The 18,954-nt window shown below is 52.5% G+C and overlaps 10 protein-coding genes across 10 annotated transcripts; 6 read left to right on the plus strand and 4 right to left on the minus strand.

Annotated features, from left to right (window-relative positions):
* Positions 1-30: 30 nt before the first annotated feature.
* On the minus strand, positions 31-972 carry RHO25_001660 (uncharacterized protein; the record flags this gene model as incomplete). Its single annotated transcript, XM_023594270.2, has 1 exon — positions 31-972. One exon carries the CDS (start codon positions 970-972, stop codon positions 31-33), a length of 942 nt encoding a protein of 313 aa, XP_023458622.1.
* A 1,268-nt stretch (positions 973-2,240) lies between these two features.
* RHO25_001661 (uncharacterized protein) lies at positions 2,241-3,356 on the plus strand (the record flags this gene model as incomplete). Its single annotated transcript, XM_023594271.2, has 1 exon — positions 2,241-3,356. One exon carries the CDS (start codon positions 2,241-2,243, stop codon positions 3,354-3,356), a length of 1,116 nt encoding a protein of 371 aa, XP_023458621.1.
* Positions 3,357-3,648: 292 nt separating this feature from the next.
* RHO25_001662 (uncharacterized protein) lies at positions 3,649-7,395 on the plus strand (the record flags this gene model as incomplete). Its single annotated transcript, XM_023594272.1, has 1 exon — positions 3,649-7,395. One exon carries the CDS (start codon positions 3,649-3,651, stop codon positions 7,393-7,395), a length of 3,747 nt encoding a protein of 1,248 aa, XP_023458620.1.
* Positions 7,396-7,667: 272 nt separating this feature from the next.
* RPL22 (60S ribosomal protein eL22) lies at positions 7,668-8,228 on the minus strand (the record flags this gene model as incomplete). Its single annotated transcript, XM_023594273.2, has 3 exons — positions 7,668-7,991; positions 8,079-8,129; positions 8,214-8,228. 3 exons carry the CDS (start codon positions 8,226-8,228, stop codon positions 7,668-7,670), a joined length of 390 nt encoding a protein of 129 aa, XP_023458627.1.
* An 843-nt stretch (positions 8,229-9,071) lies between these two features.
* RHO25_001664 (uncharacterized protein) lies at positions 9,072-10,018 on the plus strand (the record flags this gene model as incomplete). The annotated part of the gene is made up of 2 exons (XM_023594274.2): positions 9,072-9,327; positions 9,381-10,018. The coding sequence occupies 2 exons, from the start codon at positions 9,072-9,074 to the stop codon at positions 10,016-10,018; spliced, it is 894 nt and encodes a 297-aa protein (XP_023458626.1).
* Positions 10,019-11,233: 1,215 nt separating this feature from the next.
* On the plus strand, positions 11,234-12,100 carry RHO25_001665 (uncharacterized protein; the record flags this gene model as incomplete). The annotated part of the gene is made up of 1 exon (XM_023594275.2): positions 11,234-12,100. The coding sequence occupies one exon, from the start codon at positions 11,234-11,236 to the stop codon at positions 12,098-12,100; it is 867 nt and encodes a 288-aa protein (XP_023458625.1).
* A 299-nt stretch (positions 12,101-12,399) lies between these two features.
* Positions 12,400-13,899, minus strand: RHO25_001666 (uncharacterized protein; the record flags this gene model as incomplete). The annotated part of the gene is made up of 1 exon (XM_023594276.2): positions 12,400-13,899. One exon carries the CDS (start codon positions 13,897-13,899, stop codon positions 12,400-12,402), a length of 1,500 nt encoding a protein of 499 aa, XP_023458624.2.
* A 343-nt stretch (positions 13,900-14,242) lies between these two features.
* RHO25_001667 (uncharacterized protein) lies at positions 14,243-15,529 on the plus strand (the record flags this gene model as incomplete). Its single annotated transcript, XM_023594277.2, has 1 exon — positions 14,243-15,529. The coding sequence occupies one exon, from the start codon at positions 14,243-14,245 to the stop codon at positions 15,527-15,529; it is 1,287 nt and encodes a 428-aa protein (XP_023458619.1).
* A 39-nt stretch (positions 15,530-15,568) lies between these two features.
* RHO25_001668 (uncharacterized protein) lies at positions 15,569-17,205 on the minus strand (the record flags this gene model as incomplete). The annotated part of the gene is made up of 3 exons (XM_023594278.1): positions 15,569-16,213; positions 16,267-16,832; positions 16,914-17,205. The coding sequence occupies 3 exons, from the start codon at positions 17,203-17,205 to the stop codon at positions 15,569-15,571; spliced, it is 1,503 nt and encodes a 500-aa protein (XP_023458618.1).
* A 610-nt stretch (positions 17,206-17,815) lies between these two features.
* RHO25_001669 (uncharacterized protein) lies at positions 17,816-18,561 on the plus strand (the record flags this gene model as incomplete). The annotated part of the gene is made up of 3 exons (XM_023594279.2): positions 17,816-17,990; positions 18,069-18,339; positions 18,414-18,561. 3 exons carry the CDS (start codon positions 17,816-17,818, stop codon positions 18,559-18,561), a joined length of 594 nt encoding a protein of 197 aa, XP_023459872.1.
* Positions 18,562-18,954: the final 393 nt, after the last annotated feature.

Below are 18,954 nucleotides of genomic sequence, written 5' to 3' on the forward strand. Positions count from 1 at the left end.
TCAATGGGAGCGTATAAGCGTTTCTGGCTTTTATCCTACAGTATCAATGCTTCCGGTGGGTGGTACTTCACCTTTTTGTTGTCTGAGCTTCTCCTCAAACTTTGCAAACTCCTGCATCGCAATCTCTTCTTCCTGATCCATGACTTGCTGCACACCCTTAACCTCTTCAATATAATGCATCAACATGCTTTCAATTCCATTCTTCAATGTCACTGTGCTGCTGTCGCAAGTTCTGCAAGCACCTCGAAGTTTGAGCATCACTTGTCCATCATGGAAACCTCGGAATTCGATATCTCCGCCATCTTCTTGAATCGCTGGCCGAATGCGTGTCTCTAGTAATTCCTGAATCATGCCTACAACTTCCTCGTCTTTGGGGTCGTAGGTCGCTGCTTCCTCGCCTGATGATTGACCCTCGTCGCCACCTTTGCTTTCGACTGTGTTTACGATTGGTTGGCCGTTTGTCACAGCTTCTGTGATGAGACTGAAGACTTCGGGTTTGACGTGTGGCCAAGGTGTGGAGCTGTCCTTTGTCACTGTGATATAATCCCGCCCGAAAAATACGCTTGACACGCCTTCCACATTCATCAAGGATTGTGCGAGCGGCGAAGGATGTGGTGGTGCGAGTGTCGATCGCGGGGTCATGTATTCGAGGAATGAGGAGGAGAAGTTATCGGGCAGGATTTGGTGGTTGGGGATGAATTTGAGCGCATCTGCGTTGGGCGTGTCTTCGGTTTGGATGAAGATCGTGCGTCTGGCTGTGCTGCTCGCGCTCGGAGGGGTGTATCGCTGTAGAGAGGGCCTGCGGCTTCGCCGTGAAGATGAGAGAGTGCTGGTTCGTGGCGCATCGCTGAATGTTCGTAGGGTGGTGTTGCTTGTGGCGAGTTGTGCGCAGCGCTTCGCGAGATGCCCGGTGGCCGACGGTCGGGAGGCCGTTTGCGTGAGTATTCGGATTGCAGGTCTGGCGGCCATCATGATGTACAGTTGGTGGTAGGGTAGAAGGCAAATGTGTTGTGCTTTGTGAAGACGAATTGGAGAGTGGCATCAAACATTACGTAGGCTGAGTAATGAGAAATTCCCGACCTCTCGGAAGTCCTCGCCGCGCCCTCCACGCGAGCAGAACTGGGATGCGGCATTGACACCCATGTCGCGATAGCATTGGCAACAATTCCAAGCGACGTGAAGAGTCTCGCTACATCCTACAGCACTATGGAACCGCGATGCCCGGCGACTCGCCAAACGGTATTTTCATTGCGGTCGCGTTCCCGAAGCAGACACGTCCAAATAGACAGCGGACCGCGCCAACAGCTCGAGAACAGCAGCTGGCGGCAGATCTGCATCTCGACATTCAACGCACAAACGGGAGGCTCATCTGGACGTCCCAAAACTGCATGTCCAACGCTCGGGCGTTGTTGGTTGGATGAACGACGCGTCGCGTTCGTGAACCATCCTCGGGTACTGTACTCGCGATGAGTTCGCATTTGGCAAGACGCTATTCCTTGAGGTCGGGTGTTGATCCGAGGCTACGACTCGTCGAGGCATCTCATGAAAAAGCTTCTCGGCCGAATTCGGTCTGCCATCCTGCAATGATGCTGCGTTGCAGTCGCGATGCGCACTATAACGGAGTTCTGCGCTCCAAGCTGCAGAACCAATGCAACACCGTGTCCACCCGATCAAGAGACACAGCTCCTCTTGCACTGCGAATCGCGGGAAATTCTGCATCGACAGCCGTTTGTATAAACGCTTTTGCTGGCGTCGAGACCGTAGGATTTGCACCTCTACTGCTGTCGCGGCTAACGATGTTTCAGTTGTAATTGCCATCGAGGGGTACCGTGCGTGCAGCGTGGCGTTTGCTCTGTTCAGATTTAGGTCTGAACTCATTGAACTATTTTCCGTGCTACGCTGAAACCGTCCAAGGCCGTTCTCAGATCAAGCCACCGGGCGTTGTGGCGTCACCCTACACAACTCTGCTAACACTGCCGGTAGGTGGATTTAAATGGAAAGTTCGCTTCCAAAGGGGCACGAGACCATGTTTGCCTATACAGTGATCGACGGTCTAGCGGTCTGCAGGATGCTCGAGGCGCTGGATTGATATTCCTGGGGAAGTTCGCGAACTGTTGCACAGCAACTCGCCTCTCTCAACATTTCCCGAACCTGTGTGACAGACATTTTCCAGCTCGTATGCCAGCTAAGACTCAACACATTGCGCTCGAACCCTAGAACAAGGTTCTTCGCGAACAATCATGTTCGGGATCAACGAAGAAGAAGCATACGTGCGAGCGAAGCAGAATACCGGCCTGGATGTGGAGCTGTTATGCAGCAAATTGGAGGCCTACAAAAGGGAGCAAGATATCGTGCAAATTAGGCGAGGGAAACGCGATGCTCTGAGAAGTGGTCGTTTCATGCCTAAGGTCGCAGCAAAGCAATTCACAGCTACAGCGACACCGCTTCGGCAAGACTCCGTCCGGGACAAGCACACTTCTCCGCGACGGGAATCCACCTCGGAGCCAGTGACGCGCAGGGGGCCTTTGGACCAAGATCGTCGCTATACAGCAATGTCTTTCGGAGTGCACGACAACCGTGCGATCGCGGCAATTGTCGAGGAAAGGATGGGAGGAAAGGGCATGGAAATTAGGAGGCGAGACGAGACTTCAAGGGACCTGTCTGTCAAGCAGCATGAACCCGTGGGATCGGCACCACGAAAAACGAAGTCCGTCACAGCACAGCCTCTACGCCACTCTTTAATCCAACGCACGGAGCTTTGGTCGAAGCCATTGATTCCAAGAAGACACTCGTCACGAAATATTGGTGCTCAATCAGATCAAAGCGTTCTTGACCCGAACGAACGAGACGCCAGCGAGCCGATAGAGACGAAAGAGTCGTGTACTGGGATCTATCGACCCGGAGATGCCGCCAAACGACGTACCATGCCCGAAGACAACAAGACAATATTTTCACACGATCACTTCACCAACGACACCTTACAGGACACTCTCTTATATCACAGTTTGGATCACTACTCAAAACCTCCTCTACCCGTCCTCGAAGAGTCCGAGAGAGGCTCTCAGGATATACAGCGGCCGAAATTACTGCCACACGATCGTCCGGATTGGTGTCAAAGATCGCAGAATGAAAGCTCATCGCATCTCTTGCATATCTTTTCTCGGTCTCAGAAGAAGGGCGATGATGCATATGCCGGGAAAAGACATAGCGAGTTGCCTGTGAGAGGCTTGAGCGAGGCACCCAAAAGGCCTGTAGTAGAAAACGGACATCTCATTGCAGATGCAGTGAAGATAATCAAGGATCAAGAAAGGCTCCGGAAACGACAAAGTGTGGTAGATTTCTTTCGAAAGTTTTAGATGTCTGGGCGCTACTGCACAGTTTAATTGACGCTGAATGAGTTATGAGAACCTCGAATGCCATGTTGGAATTAATTCGTGCCCATGTATGATATCTCCCGGACTCATTGTCCTGAACGTGAAGTCGAAGTCACTGTGGTAGCGCAGTTGCCATCCTGGTTTCGTGGTAGGGATCCCAGCTGCACGTCAACAGGGTCCTGCTGGTGCGGAATTGATGCGCTTGAAATTTTGGAGATAGCTTCGCGAGTGCACTTCTTGTCGCCGGTTTCGAGTCCACCAGCACGACGCCAACATGTCTCTGCAGGAGAGACTGGACAAGATCCGCTCGTCGCCGAAGCTGCAGAACCAGCAGCAGACGTCGGTCGTCCTGAACGCCATCGAAGACACTCTCCGCAGCCAGAAATCCGAGCCCACGCCCACCGCATACTTCGCTGCTCTACTGTCGCTGCTGGGCCAGTACATCTCGAACGATAAGGGAATCGTCAACAAAGAAGTCACGACCGCGGTCGTCTACCTGCTCGACCTCGTCACCAGCCATGTTCCAGCGCCGCTCCTCCGATCGAAGTTTCCGCAAATTCTCACCAGCCTCGCACCCGCTCTTACCCATGCCGACGCAGAGGCACCCCTACTACGAGCCAGCATAGGGTGCTTGGAATCGCTTCTGATCGCACAAGACTCGCAAGCATGGAGCCTGCCGCAATCGTCGACGAGCCCTCGCGGTGCTGTGGGAGGACTGCTCGGCCTGGCTATGGACCACAGGCCGAAAGTGCGAAAGCGGGCACAGGAAGCCCTGAGCAACGTGCTTAAGCACCCACCTCCTTCACCATCGCTCGATCATCCCGTATCAGCAATGTGCGCCGAAACTGCTCTTGGACACCTCCAGACGGCCGCCGAAGAAGCGAGTAGCAAGAAGAGGAAGCAGAGACAGCGTGAGGATGGAGCACATGATCCAGGGTTGATGCACGCAATGCAGCTAGTGAAGACCGTTGCGTCAGCTCAGAATGGCTGGCCCAGCAAGAAGATCGATGCACTATGCGAGCTGCTGCTCAACATTTCGAAGGGAAGCAATGAATTCCTCACAATGGCAGCTTTCGAAATTTTCGAAATCATCTTTGCAGGTCTCGCCAATGAGGTCTCTTCAGCTAAGTTGCCGAGACTTCTAGAGATCATCGCAGAGCTCCAGCCTTCGCAAAACGACACACAATTGCTTCCTCCTTGGATCGCTGTATTGAGCAGAGGCTACGACGTCTCCGCGCAAATCGAGCCAGATGAGACCTTTCAAAAGCTTCCTGGCCTTTTTAGCAAGATATCCGCGTTTCTATCTTCATCCTCGCACAATGTGCGTGTATCCGCATCCGAATGCCTAATCTCGTTGTTGCACACATGTGTACCAGAATCGGTGCTATTGGAGCCCTCGATCATGGACGACAAAGCTCTGGAGAATATCGCTCGCACGCTGAAAGAGCTGCTGAGCGTGAAGTACCAGACTGCTTGGATGGAAGTCTTCAATGTGCTCAAGGCAGCTTTCGAGGTCCTGCGCTGGCGCGCCTGCCCGCTTCTTGACAGCGTTGTCAAGGCTGTTGGAGATCTCCGAAGCGACGAGGCATTCGCCGGCAAGAAGGAAGCCGATGAAGTTTTGTCAGCCGCCATTCGAGCTGCTGGTCCCGAAGCTATCCTGTCTACCTTGCCACTCAACTTGGACGGTAAATCTGCCAAAGGACCTGGCCGAGCCTGGCTTCTGCCTGTGATGCGTGACTCGGTTAGCAACACCAAGCTGGCCCATTTCCGCGCGGCTTTAGTACCCTTGAGTGAAGTCATGTTCCAGAGAGTACTCAGTCATGGCGAAGCCGAGAAGACGATGGAAATCAAGATTTTCGAAACTGTTGTAAACCAGATCTGGTCGTGCTTGCCAGGGTACTGTCAGCTACCTCTAGACCTGACTGAAGCGCTTGATCAGTCTTTTGCCGAGCAATTGAGCAATCTGCTCTATCAGCAGCCTCATATGCGCACGGAGATCTGCCGTGCTTTACAAAATCTCGTCGATACCAATAAAGCCATCGCGGAATTGGAAGGTGACGAAGATCTGGTTGAGCAAGGTAGGGTCAGTCGAGCTGATGCTCAGAGAAACTTGCAGCATCTCGCTGGCTTTGCGAGCAACTTGCTTGCAGTCCTTTTCAATGTCTACAGCCAGACCCTGCCGCAGAACCGCGGCAATCTGCTACAGTGCATCAATGCTTACTTGAGCATAACACCGGAGCAAGAATTACTCGAGACGTTTCAACGTGTTGCGGGCATGCTGGAGACATCTCTTCCCGAAGCTGGGCCTCAGACACAGGCCGATAAACAAAAGCAGCCCAACAAGGATTCGAAGAACAAAATGCCACCGACTTCACATACTCTCATGGACCTGATCATCACAATGGCAACGTACCTGCCACGCGAAAGCTTTGCGGGTCTGTTCAACATGGCTGCGAACGTGGTCAGCAAGCAAGATGATCCGCAATTGCAGAAGAAGGCATACAAGTTGATCCCTCGCCTCTCGGAATCTGAGACTGGACGTCAAGCGCTAGCAGACCGAAATGCCGACCTTCAGCAATTGCTGCTCACTTCTGCAGACAAGGTGTCCGCACCAGCTCGCAGGGATAGACTGGCGTCCATAGCCGAGATCATTCCAGGCATGCCAAAGACTGACCTGCACTTCATCCCCTCGATCGTCTCCGAAGTTGTGATCAGCTGCAAGGAGGTTAACGAGAAAGCGAGAACGGCTGCCTTTGATCTACTCGTGCTTATGGCAGAGAAGATGGCAGAAGGTGGGACTGTGAATAACGCCAAGGTTCCACACATGGCTGCGGATGCCCCTACTGTGCCTGCGAGCTTGGAGGAGTATTTCACCATGGTCTCGGCCGGCCTGGCAGGCTCAACACCGCACATGATTTCTGCTTCGATCACCGCATTGACTCGGCTACTGTTTGAGTTCCACAGTCGGCTACCGGAGACTACGGTGGCAGATCTTGTTCAGACTATGGACCTTTTCTTGACTTCAAACAACCGCGAAATTGTGCGCTCGGTGCTTGGCTTCGTGAAGGTCTGCATCATTTCTCTACCAACGAGCTTGGTGTTGCCACGTCTGGAGACGCTGATTCCAAATCTCATTGTTTGGAGTCACGAACATAAGCAACACTTCAAGGCAAAGGTCAAGCATATTTTCGAGCGAATGATCCGGCGATTTGGAGTGGAAGTTGTGGAGAGGTACACGCCTGAAGCGGATCGGAAGCTCATCGCAAACATTCGCAAGACGCGTGATCGCAGAAAGAAGAAGCGAGACGCAGGTGAGGAAGACGACGACACCACACCTGGAGCACAGAAGCGCAGCAAGTTCGAGAGCGAGTACGATGAAGCCATCTATGGATCTGGTTCTGAATCAGAGTCTGATATTTCTGATGACGAAGTGCTTGGCCGAGCTGTGGCAAAAGGCCAGAAAGCTAAGCAAGGAGGCAACCAGTATATCGTCGAAGACGAAGACGAACCACTCGATCTGCTTGACCGGAAGGCTCTTGCGCATGTGTCATCGACGAAGCCGTCTAAGCAGAAAGCCGCAGCGGACAACAAAAAGACGAAAGCTAAGACAGATCTGGACGGCAAGCTCGTCTTCAATGACGACTCGGATCTTGAACTCGAAGAGTTTGACGATGATGGAATGATCGAAGGTGCAGAGCCGGGAGATGGCACTCTGGAAGGAGGTATCAATGCATACGTTGAGGCGCTGAAGAGCAAGAATGCTCCTACCAGAGGCCAGAAGGGCAAGCTGAAGTTCAAGAATGTGCGAGATGATGATGAAATGGACATTGACGAAGACGATGCTATGGCGGCTAAGAAGAAGCTCGATGCGAAGAGTCCTCGTGGCAAGCAGCAACCTCAGCGACGCGGTCTTGGTGGTGAGAAAGCGAAGGGCTTCTCGAACGGAGGCAAGGTGCAGAAGTCGCCAGGGCGAGGATTTAAGCATGGGCTGCAAAAAGGTCGCGGGAAAGGAAAAAGGTGATAGACTGGGTACGGTGTTTTTGGGCGTTCCGTTTTATAGCAAGATACCAATGATTCATGGAAATCTTTGTTCGTGCAGGAAACAAATTTTGAACATGGACCCGCGTAAGTGATGTGACTTTTGTGTTTCATTTCGTGAAGCAGTATGGAATTCCAGCTAGACTTCACCAAGACTTCTGCATCTCTTCCATGGAGAGCGCAAAACCTGTTTCCCCACCATACTGAAATCTCCATCTCCTCCACTTATCCTCCATCTTACAAGGCAGAAACATCCTACTCGTCATCATCCTCAGCCTCATCCCCAACAACGTTGAAGAACTTGAGGCTGTATTCGCCCTTTTGCGTGCTGACGACACGGAGCCAGTCACGGAGCTGCTGCTTCTTGAGGAACTTCTTGGTCAGGTACTTGAGGTAGCGACCGGAGAATTCCTGGTGGGCGACGACCTCGACGCGTCCATCGCCGAGGTTGTTGACGGTGACGTTGTCGCCGAGGTTACCGGTGCGGCCTTCGACCTTGATGCGTTGCTGCAGGAAGGTTGCGAAGGCGGATGGGTCGAAGATGCGGTCTTGGGTTGGTTGGGTTGCGTTGATGATGAACTGGGGGTGGGATGTATGGTTAGTGGTGGTTCTGGTGAGGTAGAGGAGGCATTCGGAGAGATTGAAGTGGTAGGAGTTAGAACTCACCTTCTTGGTCACCTTCTGGCCCTTCTTCTGTGCGCCGGCGGCGGACTTCTTCTGTTGCGAATTTCTCAGCCTACTGCTCTATGCCAGACTGCCAATCAAGGCGTCGGCGGGCAGCAAAGCGTCTCAAGTACATACTGTTCTGGCAACCATTTTGGCGATGTGTGTGGACTGAATGCGCAAAGAAATGGATATCCTGCGCTGTGTTCGAGTGGGTGAAATTGTCGTCGCTGGCTTCGGCGCAGACAGAATTTCGGAGGTGCTGAAGTGCAGGTGGAGGCTGCCAAGATTTGCAATGCTGGCTTCGGTGGCCCGTAGATACACAAGCACAGTATACTTCTACAACACAGGCGCAACTTGAACGACTTCCACCTCTGTTGCATGCGCATCGATGTCCTGTACAACTTGCTATGCAGATTACCGCATCATCTGTCATACTCGCTGAGTGATCGCTCGCCGGCAGACTGGCCACGCGAATACCATGTCGACCACTCTTTGCCATCCCACGACGAGGACATGATGCTTGTCTCTACGGTCTTGCAAAGCGGCGCCTGGCTTCTACGTTTTTGATCATGACCTCTTTTCAGGAAATCGGTACGCGTCGAACAGTCGTCTCTGTTCAGCGGACTAGCTCATGGGAAGCAGAGTTTGAGATGTCGTGCATTTCCACAGGCCCAGCTACATGCACAAGCTAGGGTTGTCCAAGGGTTGGAGCTCCAACTTGCATACGTTCCTGAACCCATAGCCAGACTTCGGAAACGTGACCTCAAGAGCAACGACGGATGTACCACGCAAGAAGATGTGGTCGTGTCGTTCTGTTCACCACTATCGATACCGCAAGTGCAAACGCCTAGTTCGGACGGTCGTCGTGGCAACCATGTTTCGAAACCTCAAAGTTGCGGAGCACACTTCTAGCCTAAGCACTTAGCTGCATATTCGCGAGTCCTTCAAGAGCCCTTTCTGGGTCCAATATCGAGCAACGCGACACAAGCCGCAATGGAGTCGTTATTGAGTCTTTCCTTCGACAACATCGCGTCGCGCGACAGCAACAAGATCCGAAAAGGCTTGAGACAAATAGAAGGATTGCTCGCGCAAATATGTCTTTCCAAGGCTGGGTCAAGATCACCGCACAAGAGAAAGTCATCGGCATTGGACGATAAGAAGCAGGGGAGTGCGAAGCAGCTGGGAGAGCTCAAGCAAGATCCGGCATTCAGAGAGTTTTTCAGACTGCAAGAAGGATTTCAATGGAACGGTGAGCTCCGCAGAAGAGATGATATTTCCGACGATGCTGACGCTGGCAATCAGTGGCCTCGCGACTCGTACAGACGATCGAATGCCTTCTGGGCATGGGCAACCCATCAGAAACGGACCTCCTCATACTCTCAGCACTCGATCTCTTGCAAGGCATATTAATGCTGCATCCGCCATCGAAATGCCTGTTCAACCGCGAATCGCACATGAACCTGCTCCTCGACCTCCTCGACTCGATGAACCCACCTAGAGTCCAGTCACAAGCGCTACTCGTCCTTGTCGCCGCACTCATCGATCAACCACGAAACACACGAACCTTCGAATCAATAGATGGGCTCCTCACAGTCACCTCCCTCTTCAAGAGCCGATCAACCACGAAAGATGTAAAGATGCGATCACTCGAATTCCTCTACTTCTACCTCATGCCCGAGTCGCCCGTTGTACCTTTCAGCCATACCAGCGCACCGAACACAGCAGTAATACAAAGAGGAGTAGAGAGGTCGTTCACAGCACTAGCCGGGCACGCGAGAACACATTCAGGGGACGCAATGGAGATTGATGAAGAGCTGCAAGACATGGATGTGAGGTCTACGGAGGACAAGCAAATGCTGCTCGGCCAATACTTGAGCAACGTTGAAGAGCTGGTACAGGACCTGCAAGAGAGCGGTCCGTTCGCCGTCCCAGTGCAATGAGCTTCCAGCATTGACGGGCATGTCATTGGCGCGAGTGGAGCACAGCGATAGGGACAGCGGGATTGATTGAGTGCATCATATCGACGGCGTTTTGTTTCTATTGAGCGACTGCATGATACCTGTTCTGTTTCTTGCATATGCGGAGAGTCTAGACATTGGCGCAGGACAAACGGATAAGGCAGGCGCATTAATGCCAAAAAAGTTTCGTGCGAAACTGTCATGGGTAGTTTGGCAAATATCCATTCGGTCATAGGACCCTAGCAACTACGTACTGAACATGGCGTTGCTATGCTGTGTTTGATCAATTTTCTGGTCTACGTAGACCATTTCTCGATCCAAGCCGCAATATTGGATCTGCTGAGCCTTGTTCACGCTTTCTTCTTGACCAAGTGTGTTCACTGCGGACGGTATGCCACCGTGGTAAATCCTGGAAAGAATGCGGTTGCCTACCTAGTAGATCTTGGAGTGTTTAATGCTAAGCCACTGCACAACAGCACGGAACCTGGTCAGGTAGCAAGGACACGTGCCAGGTCACTTCTCCTATGTGTTCATGGGGTGATTGGGCTCTAGTTGTTGCGGTGTAAGATCATGCAGTCCGAACAGGTGGTCCTGGAACGTGGGATGATGTTTCGATGCGGCGGAGGTGTTGCGAATCAGTCGCGCAATCATGTGGCGAGTGGTAGCCAAAGGAATGTGGTCGCTTTCGTAGGCCCCCAGGGCGCAGTTGCACACGGTCCTCGCCGATGTCTGAAGACAGCTGCGCACGATACTCACCGCCGGCGGTGCACTGGGCGTACGTCGTGGTGTTCGGTATATTGTGGGAGGCATCGGGAGTCCGCGGAAGTTCGCGGTGTTTGCGATGGCAATCGACGTGACGGCGGCGGCGTTGACAGCCAAGCCAGCGCCAGCGCTCGATGCCAGGCCAGAAGCTTCTGCTGGTCGAGGGTGAGATTCTTGGACGGTCACATCGTCCGCTGCGGTCAACGGTTCTGCCGCGCGCGACAGCGTCAGAGGCGGAGCAGAGTGGCCGTCTGTGCAGCAGCAAACAAACCCGCTTCGGGGCTGTGCGACGCTCCGGCTCGAGACCCCTTGGCGGGCACATGCATCAGCGGCCCGCGCTTGGACAACGAGGCGCAGCGATCGACCACTTCCACCCCGTTCGATGGCAACTTCGCTGTTCTGTATAAGAACAAGACGCCGAGCACTTCTCCTTTGATGTATCACACTACCAGCAACACCGAAAGCGGCCAGCACGAGCTCAGTCCCGACCCACTCACAGGACAGACTCCAGACACCGACGCCGACGAACAAATGGCAGCCATGACGATGCACATGTCGCCTGTGCCTTCGACAGGCATGAAACGGAGACACTCACCATCGTTGTCTCTCGATCTCTCGAGCCTGCCATCTCTCTCACAACCTGCGCAACCGAGCAACACCCTCCTAGTCACCAATCTCGACGCCCCAGAAATCTTCCAAGCCGCCAGCCTCGAAAGCATACGAGCAGCAATCAACCAACACGCCACAATCCACACCTTCTCGCCCCTCAAATCCTTCCGCCGCATCATCGTCAGCTTCTACACCATCGAAGACGCAGTAAACCTCCGCCAAGTTCTCGACGGCGAAACCGTCCTAGGAAACAGAGTCCGCGTATACTTTGGCACCGAAACAAAAATCAACCCCGAAGATCAACACTTGCAAGCACCCCAAAGCCAAAAACTCTTCTTCATCTCTCCACCACCTAGCCCGCCCGTCGGCTGGGAAATGCGCAACGAAGAGCCTCCGAACAAAGAAGTCCACGCTGATGATCTCGCTGTGGCGTTGTCGAAATTACATGCCAAACCTGCTGCCGATCAGGCTTTGTACGATGATGTGGATGGCAAGACTCCCATTTCACCGGCTACAGTAGGGCGATCGAGGAGTTCGACACTGGTGTATGATCCGCAAGAACATGGACATTCGCCGGATTTGCCGGCTATTGCGGTTGAGGATACGACGGATAGTCCACTGCCTATGACGCCAATGGATAGCAGCAAGCAGTTTGTGCATACTGCTCGCCCGCCTGTGGAGTTGATGCAGTAGAGGATGATGGAATGAGATATGCATATGATTACTGGGTCACATAGCGAGGAGTTCTCAATCATCGGTGGGATGCGGCGTAACACAAATTGTTGTAGAAGTCGCTTTTCAAAAGTAGCGGCATGGCATTTACAGAACACGAATGCATATGAGAAATTATGGAAATCATCACCACATCACCTCTCATTTGCAATCTCACCCCTGTCCATGTTTGTCACTCGGCGGAATGAAAGTGTCTCGCTATTCACAGCGAATGTATCACATATGCAATGTCGTAGCTAATGTAACATAATATATGTACATCATGACCCGCTCTGTAAAGTCTTCCGAGGCGGCATCACTTCCTCCTCCCATTCATCATCCAGCTCAGGCTCGCCGAACGTAGCATTCCACACTCGACTCCACAGCCCCTTCTTCTGCATCATAGCCAGGACCAGAACAATAGGCAGCTGCCACACACTCGCCCAGAACAGTGCCCTCGCTGACCCTTTCTCCCCATTCAGCTTCCACATTCGCCATGCCTCCTTGAGCATCCAGCCGTTGATGACCGAGCTAGTCACCACGAAAGCCGGATCCGTGACATGATAGTAGCTCAAGCCCGCACATATAGGAAACATCGCCAGACTGTATCTGAACGAAACCCTCGCTGCCATGGGTATATTGGTAGAGACCAACATTTTATACCCAGCACTCGCATATTCTTGTCGAACAGCATATGCCAAAGCAAAGAAATGCGGGAATTGCCATGCAAAGAGTATGCCGGCGATAAGCCATCCACCAATTGCTTGCTCGGTGAATAGAAGCTCTTTGGCTTCCTCCCAGATTGATGATTGACTGGCGTCTGTTGTGCTGTATTGACTGGCAGCTGCACACCAGCCCATGAGCGGTGGAATTGCTCCTACGATTGCTCCCACCCATGTATTGACGGGATGTATTCTCTTCAAGTATGTATACGCACCAGCGTATATCGCAATGTTGGCCGCTCCGAGAAGTGAAGTGGTGGGATTAACACCATACCACAAAAGTCCTGTTCCGATAACGCCCGTTGCGATGGAGAAGATGAGAGCTCTGCGTTTGCTGATCAGGCCACGGACGAGGGGCCTATTCTTCGTCCTGCTCATTTTGGCGTCATGCTGTGGCTCGAATAGCATGTTTAATGTGTTGGCAGACGCGATCTGCAAAAAGGTCCCGCTGGTGAGGAAAAGCAGTGTGAGAGTGCTCAGCGAGGGTGCATCAGTGACTGATGTGCTCAGTAAGGCCGGCACGGGGTATATGGAATATGAGGCAGTTGTCGTGAGAACTACGAGAAAGGCCAGACGTGGCTTGGATAAGGAAAGGTAGGTGGAGAATGCTCGTCGAAAGGACTTTGCGGGTGCTGCGGCGGCGTCGCTGGATAGCTGGGAGGATGCGTCCAGTGGGAGAGGTGCTTCTGTTGCATCATTTGTCGAGGCTGCTGCTGCTGCCTTTAATCGTTTCCGCCGTCGATGTGGTGGTTCTTCGCTCGCGGCGGCTGTTGTTCGCTGGGTCTCGGCAGCTGATGTTCCTCTGAGCTGACCACTTGCTACGGCTTTGGATAATATTGTGGAGCCATTGGACTGGCTATTGTGAATGGCATTGGCCCAGAAGAACCTCTGATTGATCTCATCGTCCTTGGTGATAGCGACTTGTCTCGTCTTCACAGCGCGGGAGAAGGGTCGTCGGTGGGGCTGCTGCAGTCGTGCTATCCGGCTTGCACATCGCAGGCATAGCGAGCCGGCATCGAATGACGACGTGAAGATGGCGGTGGGCGGTCGAGGGAGCATCGGTGGGAGATGGGAGCAGCGCTGCGAACAGAGTGGTGCACATCATCAATGCTGCAGCATTGTCGACACGCCGATCGCCGAAACAACGCCGAAGCAGCACTCCCGCATCTTCACCGCACCCCCATGTTGCTATCACTTCCTTCTGGAGCTGACGACACCCTGGGAATTCTGGATGGACCAGGGGTAGCGCAATGGCGGATGACGACGATTCTGAGACGCAGCTCCTCCTCTTCGTGTTCTGAATGTCGCTGACCACGGAGGCTGCATCAGCACAATTCAACGTTGTGTAGGCACCTCCGCACCCAGCATTCCACCCACCACGGCTCTCTTCCGTCACAGACTTATGCTCCGTCGGTTCATCAGCTTTGTCATCATTGCCTGTTGCAGCTCAGCCATCCTCGTATCACTCGGCTACCACCTTTCATGGCCGCAGATCGCACCACTCGCAGTATGGGAGGGCACGAATGGACCGGCGGAGCAGCCCCTCGACCAAGATGAAGATGCCATATCGGATATGTGGCCTGGCCAGTCTGCGGACGTACCCAAGGCTATGTTCAAAGAGCCAGAGATCGATTCATTGAGCCCCTACCCTATTGGCAAGACCAAGCCTCCTGGTAGTAATTACACCAGAGCCTTGGTCCTGCCACGACTAAAATCTGAAAGCACTGCCTGGGTGCAACAGGAGCTAGGCGATTGGATCGACAGCGGCCTTCTTATACCAGCTGTGTATACGGTCGATGATCGTACAGCCGACCTCCACCCGCCAAAGAACAAAGGCCACGAGGTTATGGTTTACCTGAGCTACATCATTGACTTTTACGACACGCTCCCAGACATCAGTATTTTCATGCACGCTCACCGCTACGCATGGCACAATAACGAATTGTTGAACACGGATGCTGCACAGATGGTGCGGCATCTGAGCCCCGAACGAGTCACAAGAGAAGGTTACATGAATTTGCGGTGTCATTGGGATCCAGGCTGTCCCGTATGGTTGCATCCAGGCGCGACGAAGGACAACTACGATAAGCCAGAAGAGCACTTACTTGCTGATTGCTGGAGTGAGCTCTTTCCGATGGACCCCGTGCCAAAAGTGCTCGCGCAACCATGCTGCGCCCAGTTCGCCGTATCGCGAGAGCGAATTCTCGAAACACCTAAGATGCGCTATGTTGTCATGCGGGACTGGCTGATTCGCACAGAACTGACAGACTATCTCAGCGGACGTATCTTCGAGCACATCTGGCAATATATCTTCACAGCCTCCCCGATTCACTGTCCAAGTATGAGCGCTTGCTACTGCGATGGGTATGGATTGTGTTTTGGCGGGCCCAAAGAATTCGACTATTACTTCGAGCTCAACTACCATGTGCAGGAGCTTCAGAAGGAATTCAAAGCGTGGAGAAAGAAGGCAGACGCGATAGCAAAGGCAACATCGGCAAATGGAAATGTGGACGAAGCGGCTACTCTTGAAATACCCGAGGTCGGGAAGGATCGAGAGCTTTTGGACCAGATTGAAGCTCTAGAGAGCGAGATGAGAAAACTCAAGGATCAAGCATTGATCAGAGGGCAGGACCCGAAACAGCGAGCGATTGAGAGCAAGCGAGAATGGAAGGATGGTGAAGGCTTTTGAACACAGCTAACATGACGGCCGTTCTCATAATTGAACACTTCATACACGCTTCGCCAGTGAGAATTTGACCCACAGCGGCCCCTTCCACCAGATACCATAGCTCTGCTGGTCGAACCAGTCTCCTGTCTTCTCGTCATCGAGCTCCAGATCGAAGTTGAACAATATTTTGGCCAGGATCAATCGCATCTCGGCGATTGCGAGATTACGTCCAATGCAGTTCCTGGAACCCAGCGAGAATGGTTGGAAGGCGTGTTTGACATCGTTGGAGAATTCCGCAGGCGCATCAGCGAGCCACCGTTCTGGCACGAAATCATCCGGTCGCGCAAAGTTGGACTCAGTCTTATTCATTGCTAATGGACAAAGGCGGAGGGATGCGGTGTCTGGAACCCATTTGCCACAGACCATTCCTCCACCGGACGGTGGTACTCGGTGGATCTGCTGTGACACCGGCGGATAGATTCGCATCGATTCATCCAGAACGGCCAGCATATACGCCAGGCGACTCACAGAATGGATATCGATTTCTTCTTCGCTCTTGAAAGCCGTTCGGATCTCGTGGACTGCCTTCTTCATGACTTCTGGATGCTTCAGCAGGAGATACGTTGCTCCACTAAGAGTCGTGGCACTGGTCTCGGCGCCTGCCAGCACCAGCACACTGGCGTTGTTGATCATCTCGGCGGTAGTCTGAACTGGCCGTTAGCAATGGCCCAAGGTCTTTGAAGGGTGGAAGAACAGACCATTCCCTCAGTGGCCGCCTTGTCGCCCTCGCTTTTGATGAGAACTCGATCCCAGAAGTCACCGCGAGGCTCGCCTTTATATTCTGCTCGCTTACTGGCCAGGCCCGCTGCCAGCATGTAGTTCTTCTTCCGACCTTTCAAGAGCTCGGGATCCGCGAGATACGAAGTAAACCGCTCCAATCCAAGTCCTCTGAGGATAACAGTCTGAGATACATACTTGACATTAGCGAGGATCGCTGGAATCCATTCGTGAACGCCCCGTTCTTCGAGACCGTGGAAACTCTCTCCCCAGGCCAGCTCGCCAACGATATCAAATACTGCCATCGTAAACAAATCGACAACGTTGACTGAAGCTGGTTTGTCTGCGTCTTCGCGAAGTCTGGTCATGAGAAGGTCGACGTAGCGCTTGATTCGTGGTTCCTGCTCACGCAAACCCTTGTCCGAGAAGGCGTAGGAAAGCAGACGCCGAAATCGAGCATGCTCCTCACGAGGTCCTGTGAGGATATTATGTGCACCATTAGGGGGATACTGGATCATGCGCCGGTCTTTTGTGAATTCTGGTTTTGCTGTTAAGAGTAGTCAGAGGTCTGAAGATGACTGAGACAAGTTCTTGCGATTCGAAGATGCCTTCCAGCGTCTGCACTTACCCATATGCACATCCTTCCAGGCGCGTGCATCAGAGAAACTAAGCTCGTCGGGAGCGATGCGAACCTCTGTGCCGTATTTCCTATGAACTTGGAGCATCTTCTTGTCGAGCGTGCCCTGCAGTGCATAGTATGCAGATGGGAATTTGGACAGTCGCCATAGCAGAGGACCTGGATAGGAGCGAAGAGGATGAAGGAAGAGATTGTAGAATATACACCAGGCTAGGTAGAGAAAGGGGGATGCAATAACAATCGTGAGCACATGGCCGATGCTTTGTGCTGAATAGTCAAACATATTTGGTGTTACTCGAGAGGTGATTCAGCTGAATAAGAGAACATTGAGTGGATACACAGAGAGACGCGAGGTTGATATACCTCCTGCTCTTGCTGAGTTCTATCCGCAAGTTCCTTGAACTAGGATTCGTCGGGGTCGCCGCAACTATCCTAAGATTGACGATATTGGGCTCTTGTTGGAGAATGCCCTGTCTCTACACATGATTTGTGCACAACAAATGATCATTAGGCCACTCATAAAGCATAGCAATACCTGGCGGATCGTTTTTCGCTGCTTTACCAAAGGTTCGTGGCTGCCAATCCTCAAAATGGTAGTGAATACTGATCAATGTGGTTTATCCGGTTCATCCACAGCCTGGTACCAGATCCACAAAGTACACTGATCACAAAACACAAGCATTCTTGGCACTTCACTTCCATACAAAGCGCCTCAAACCAACCAGGAACAAACCACACGGTTGATCGGATAAGTTCGACATCAGAGCCTTAACAGTCAAGTGCCAAATTGAAGAACTTTGCGGACCCACAGACATTCCATTCGCGCATGCGTTCGACAGAGCAGCATATGGGGATCCACAGAAACGGCTACCATCGACACAACTTCATCAGACATGGCAGCAGCAGCGATTCGACCCATGGGTCCAATGGATCTGCTCAAATTCAACCCGTGTAATCTCGACCACCTAACAGAAACCTACAACATCGGCTTTTACCTCGAATACTTCACAAAATGGCCACACCTCTGCAAAGTCATCGAAGGTCCAAGCGGCCAAATCGAAGCCTACAGTACGTATTTTCTTTTCTCTCCTCGCGCTGGTTTCACCGCAACGGAGCTACGTAAGCTGACCAATCTATCTCCTTAAGTCCTCGGCAAAGTCGAGGCTTCACCATACCCAGCACCTATCGAGCCTTACGACCCAGGTCTGAAGATCTATCAGAAGAAGTTTTCCAATTATCTCCCCTGGCATGCGCATATCACTTGTCTGACAGTGGCTCCATCGGCTCGAAGACTGGGATACGCGACGAAGCTCTCGGAAGCACTGGAAGAAGTTGGTGATCAAGAAAATGCCTGGTTCGTTGACTTGTTTGTGCGGGTTGAGAATGAGGCTGCGATTCAGCTGTACAAGAAAATGGGGTAAGAATATCGCCTTCATTGCTGATGATAAACAATGCATAATTTTTTGTGTCTCATACTGATTAGTGGTCTAGCTATTCCGTCTACAGGAGAATAACAGACTACTACAATGACGGAAGCGACGCCTACGACATGAGGAAACCACTCAAGCGAGATAAGCACCGCAAGACTGTTCGCGCCAATGGCGAGAATATCAAAGTGAGTCCTGATGAGGTGTGGTGAAAGACTGTAAGTCGCATCAACCGGGTACATCCTCGGAATAGTGTCCAGCCGTGCCTGCCCTAGGAGGCATAAGTCTCTTTGGACGAATGTGGAAGGTTGTGCACGCCAAGAAACACAAGCGTGGAGAGGTTGGCATCCGGAGAATAAGAGGACAGGGGGTATGCCCTGTTGTCAGAACTATATGTCTCACATTGACGCTCGCATATGACATTCACTGGTGCTGGGCCGTTGGTGCTGGGAGGCTTTCCGCGGACGCCCACGGACGTGGTGGGTGAGACCGATCGTGCCCTATGGTGCTATGAGGCATGGAAAGGAAAGTTCAAGGTAGAGGAATGGAAACCAGCAAATCATGTCTCATCGAATGTCATACAGCTATGAATCATAATACGAAAG

Source organism: Cercospora beticola, chromosome 1 (assembly GCF_033473495.1).
Source record: "Cercospora beticola chromosome 1, complete sequence".
Taxonomy (NCBI): Eukaryota; Fungi; Ascomycota; class Dothideomycetes; order Mycosphaerellales; family Mycosphaerellaceae; genus Cercospora; species Cercospora beticola.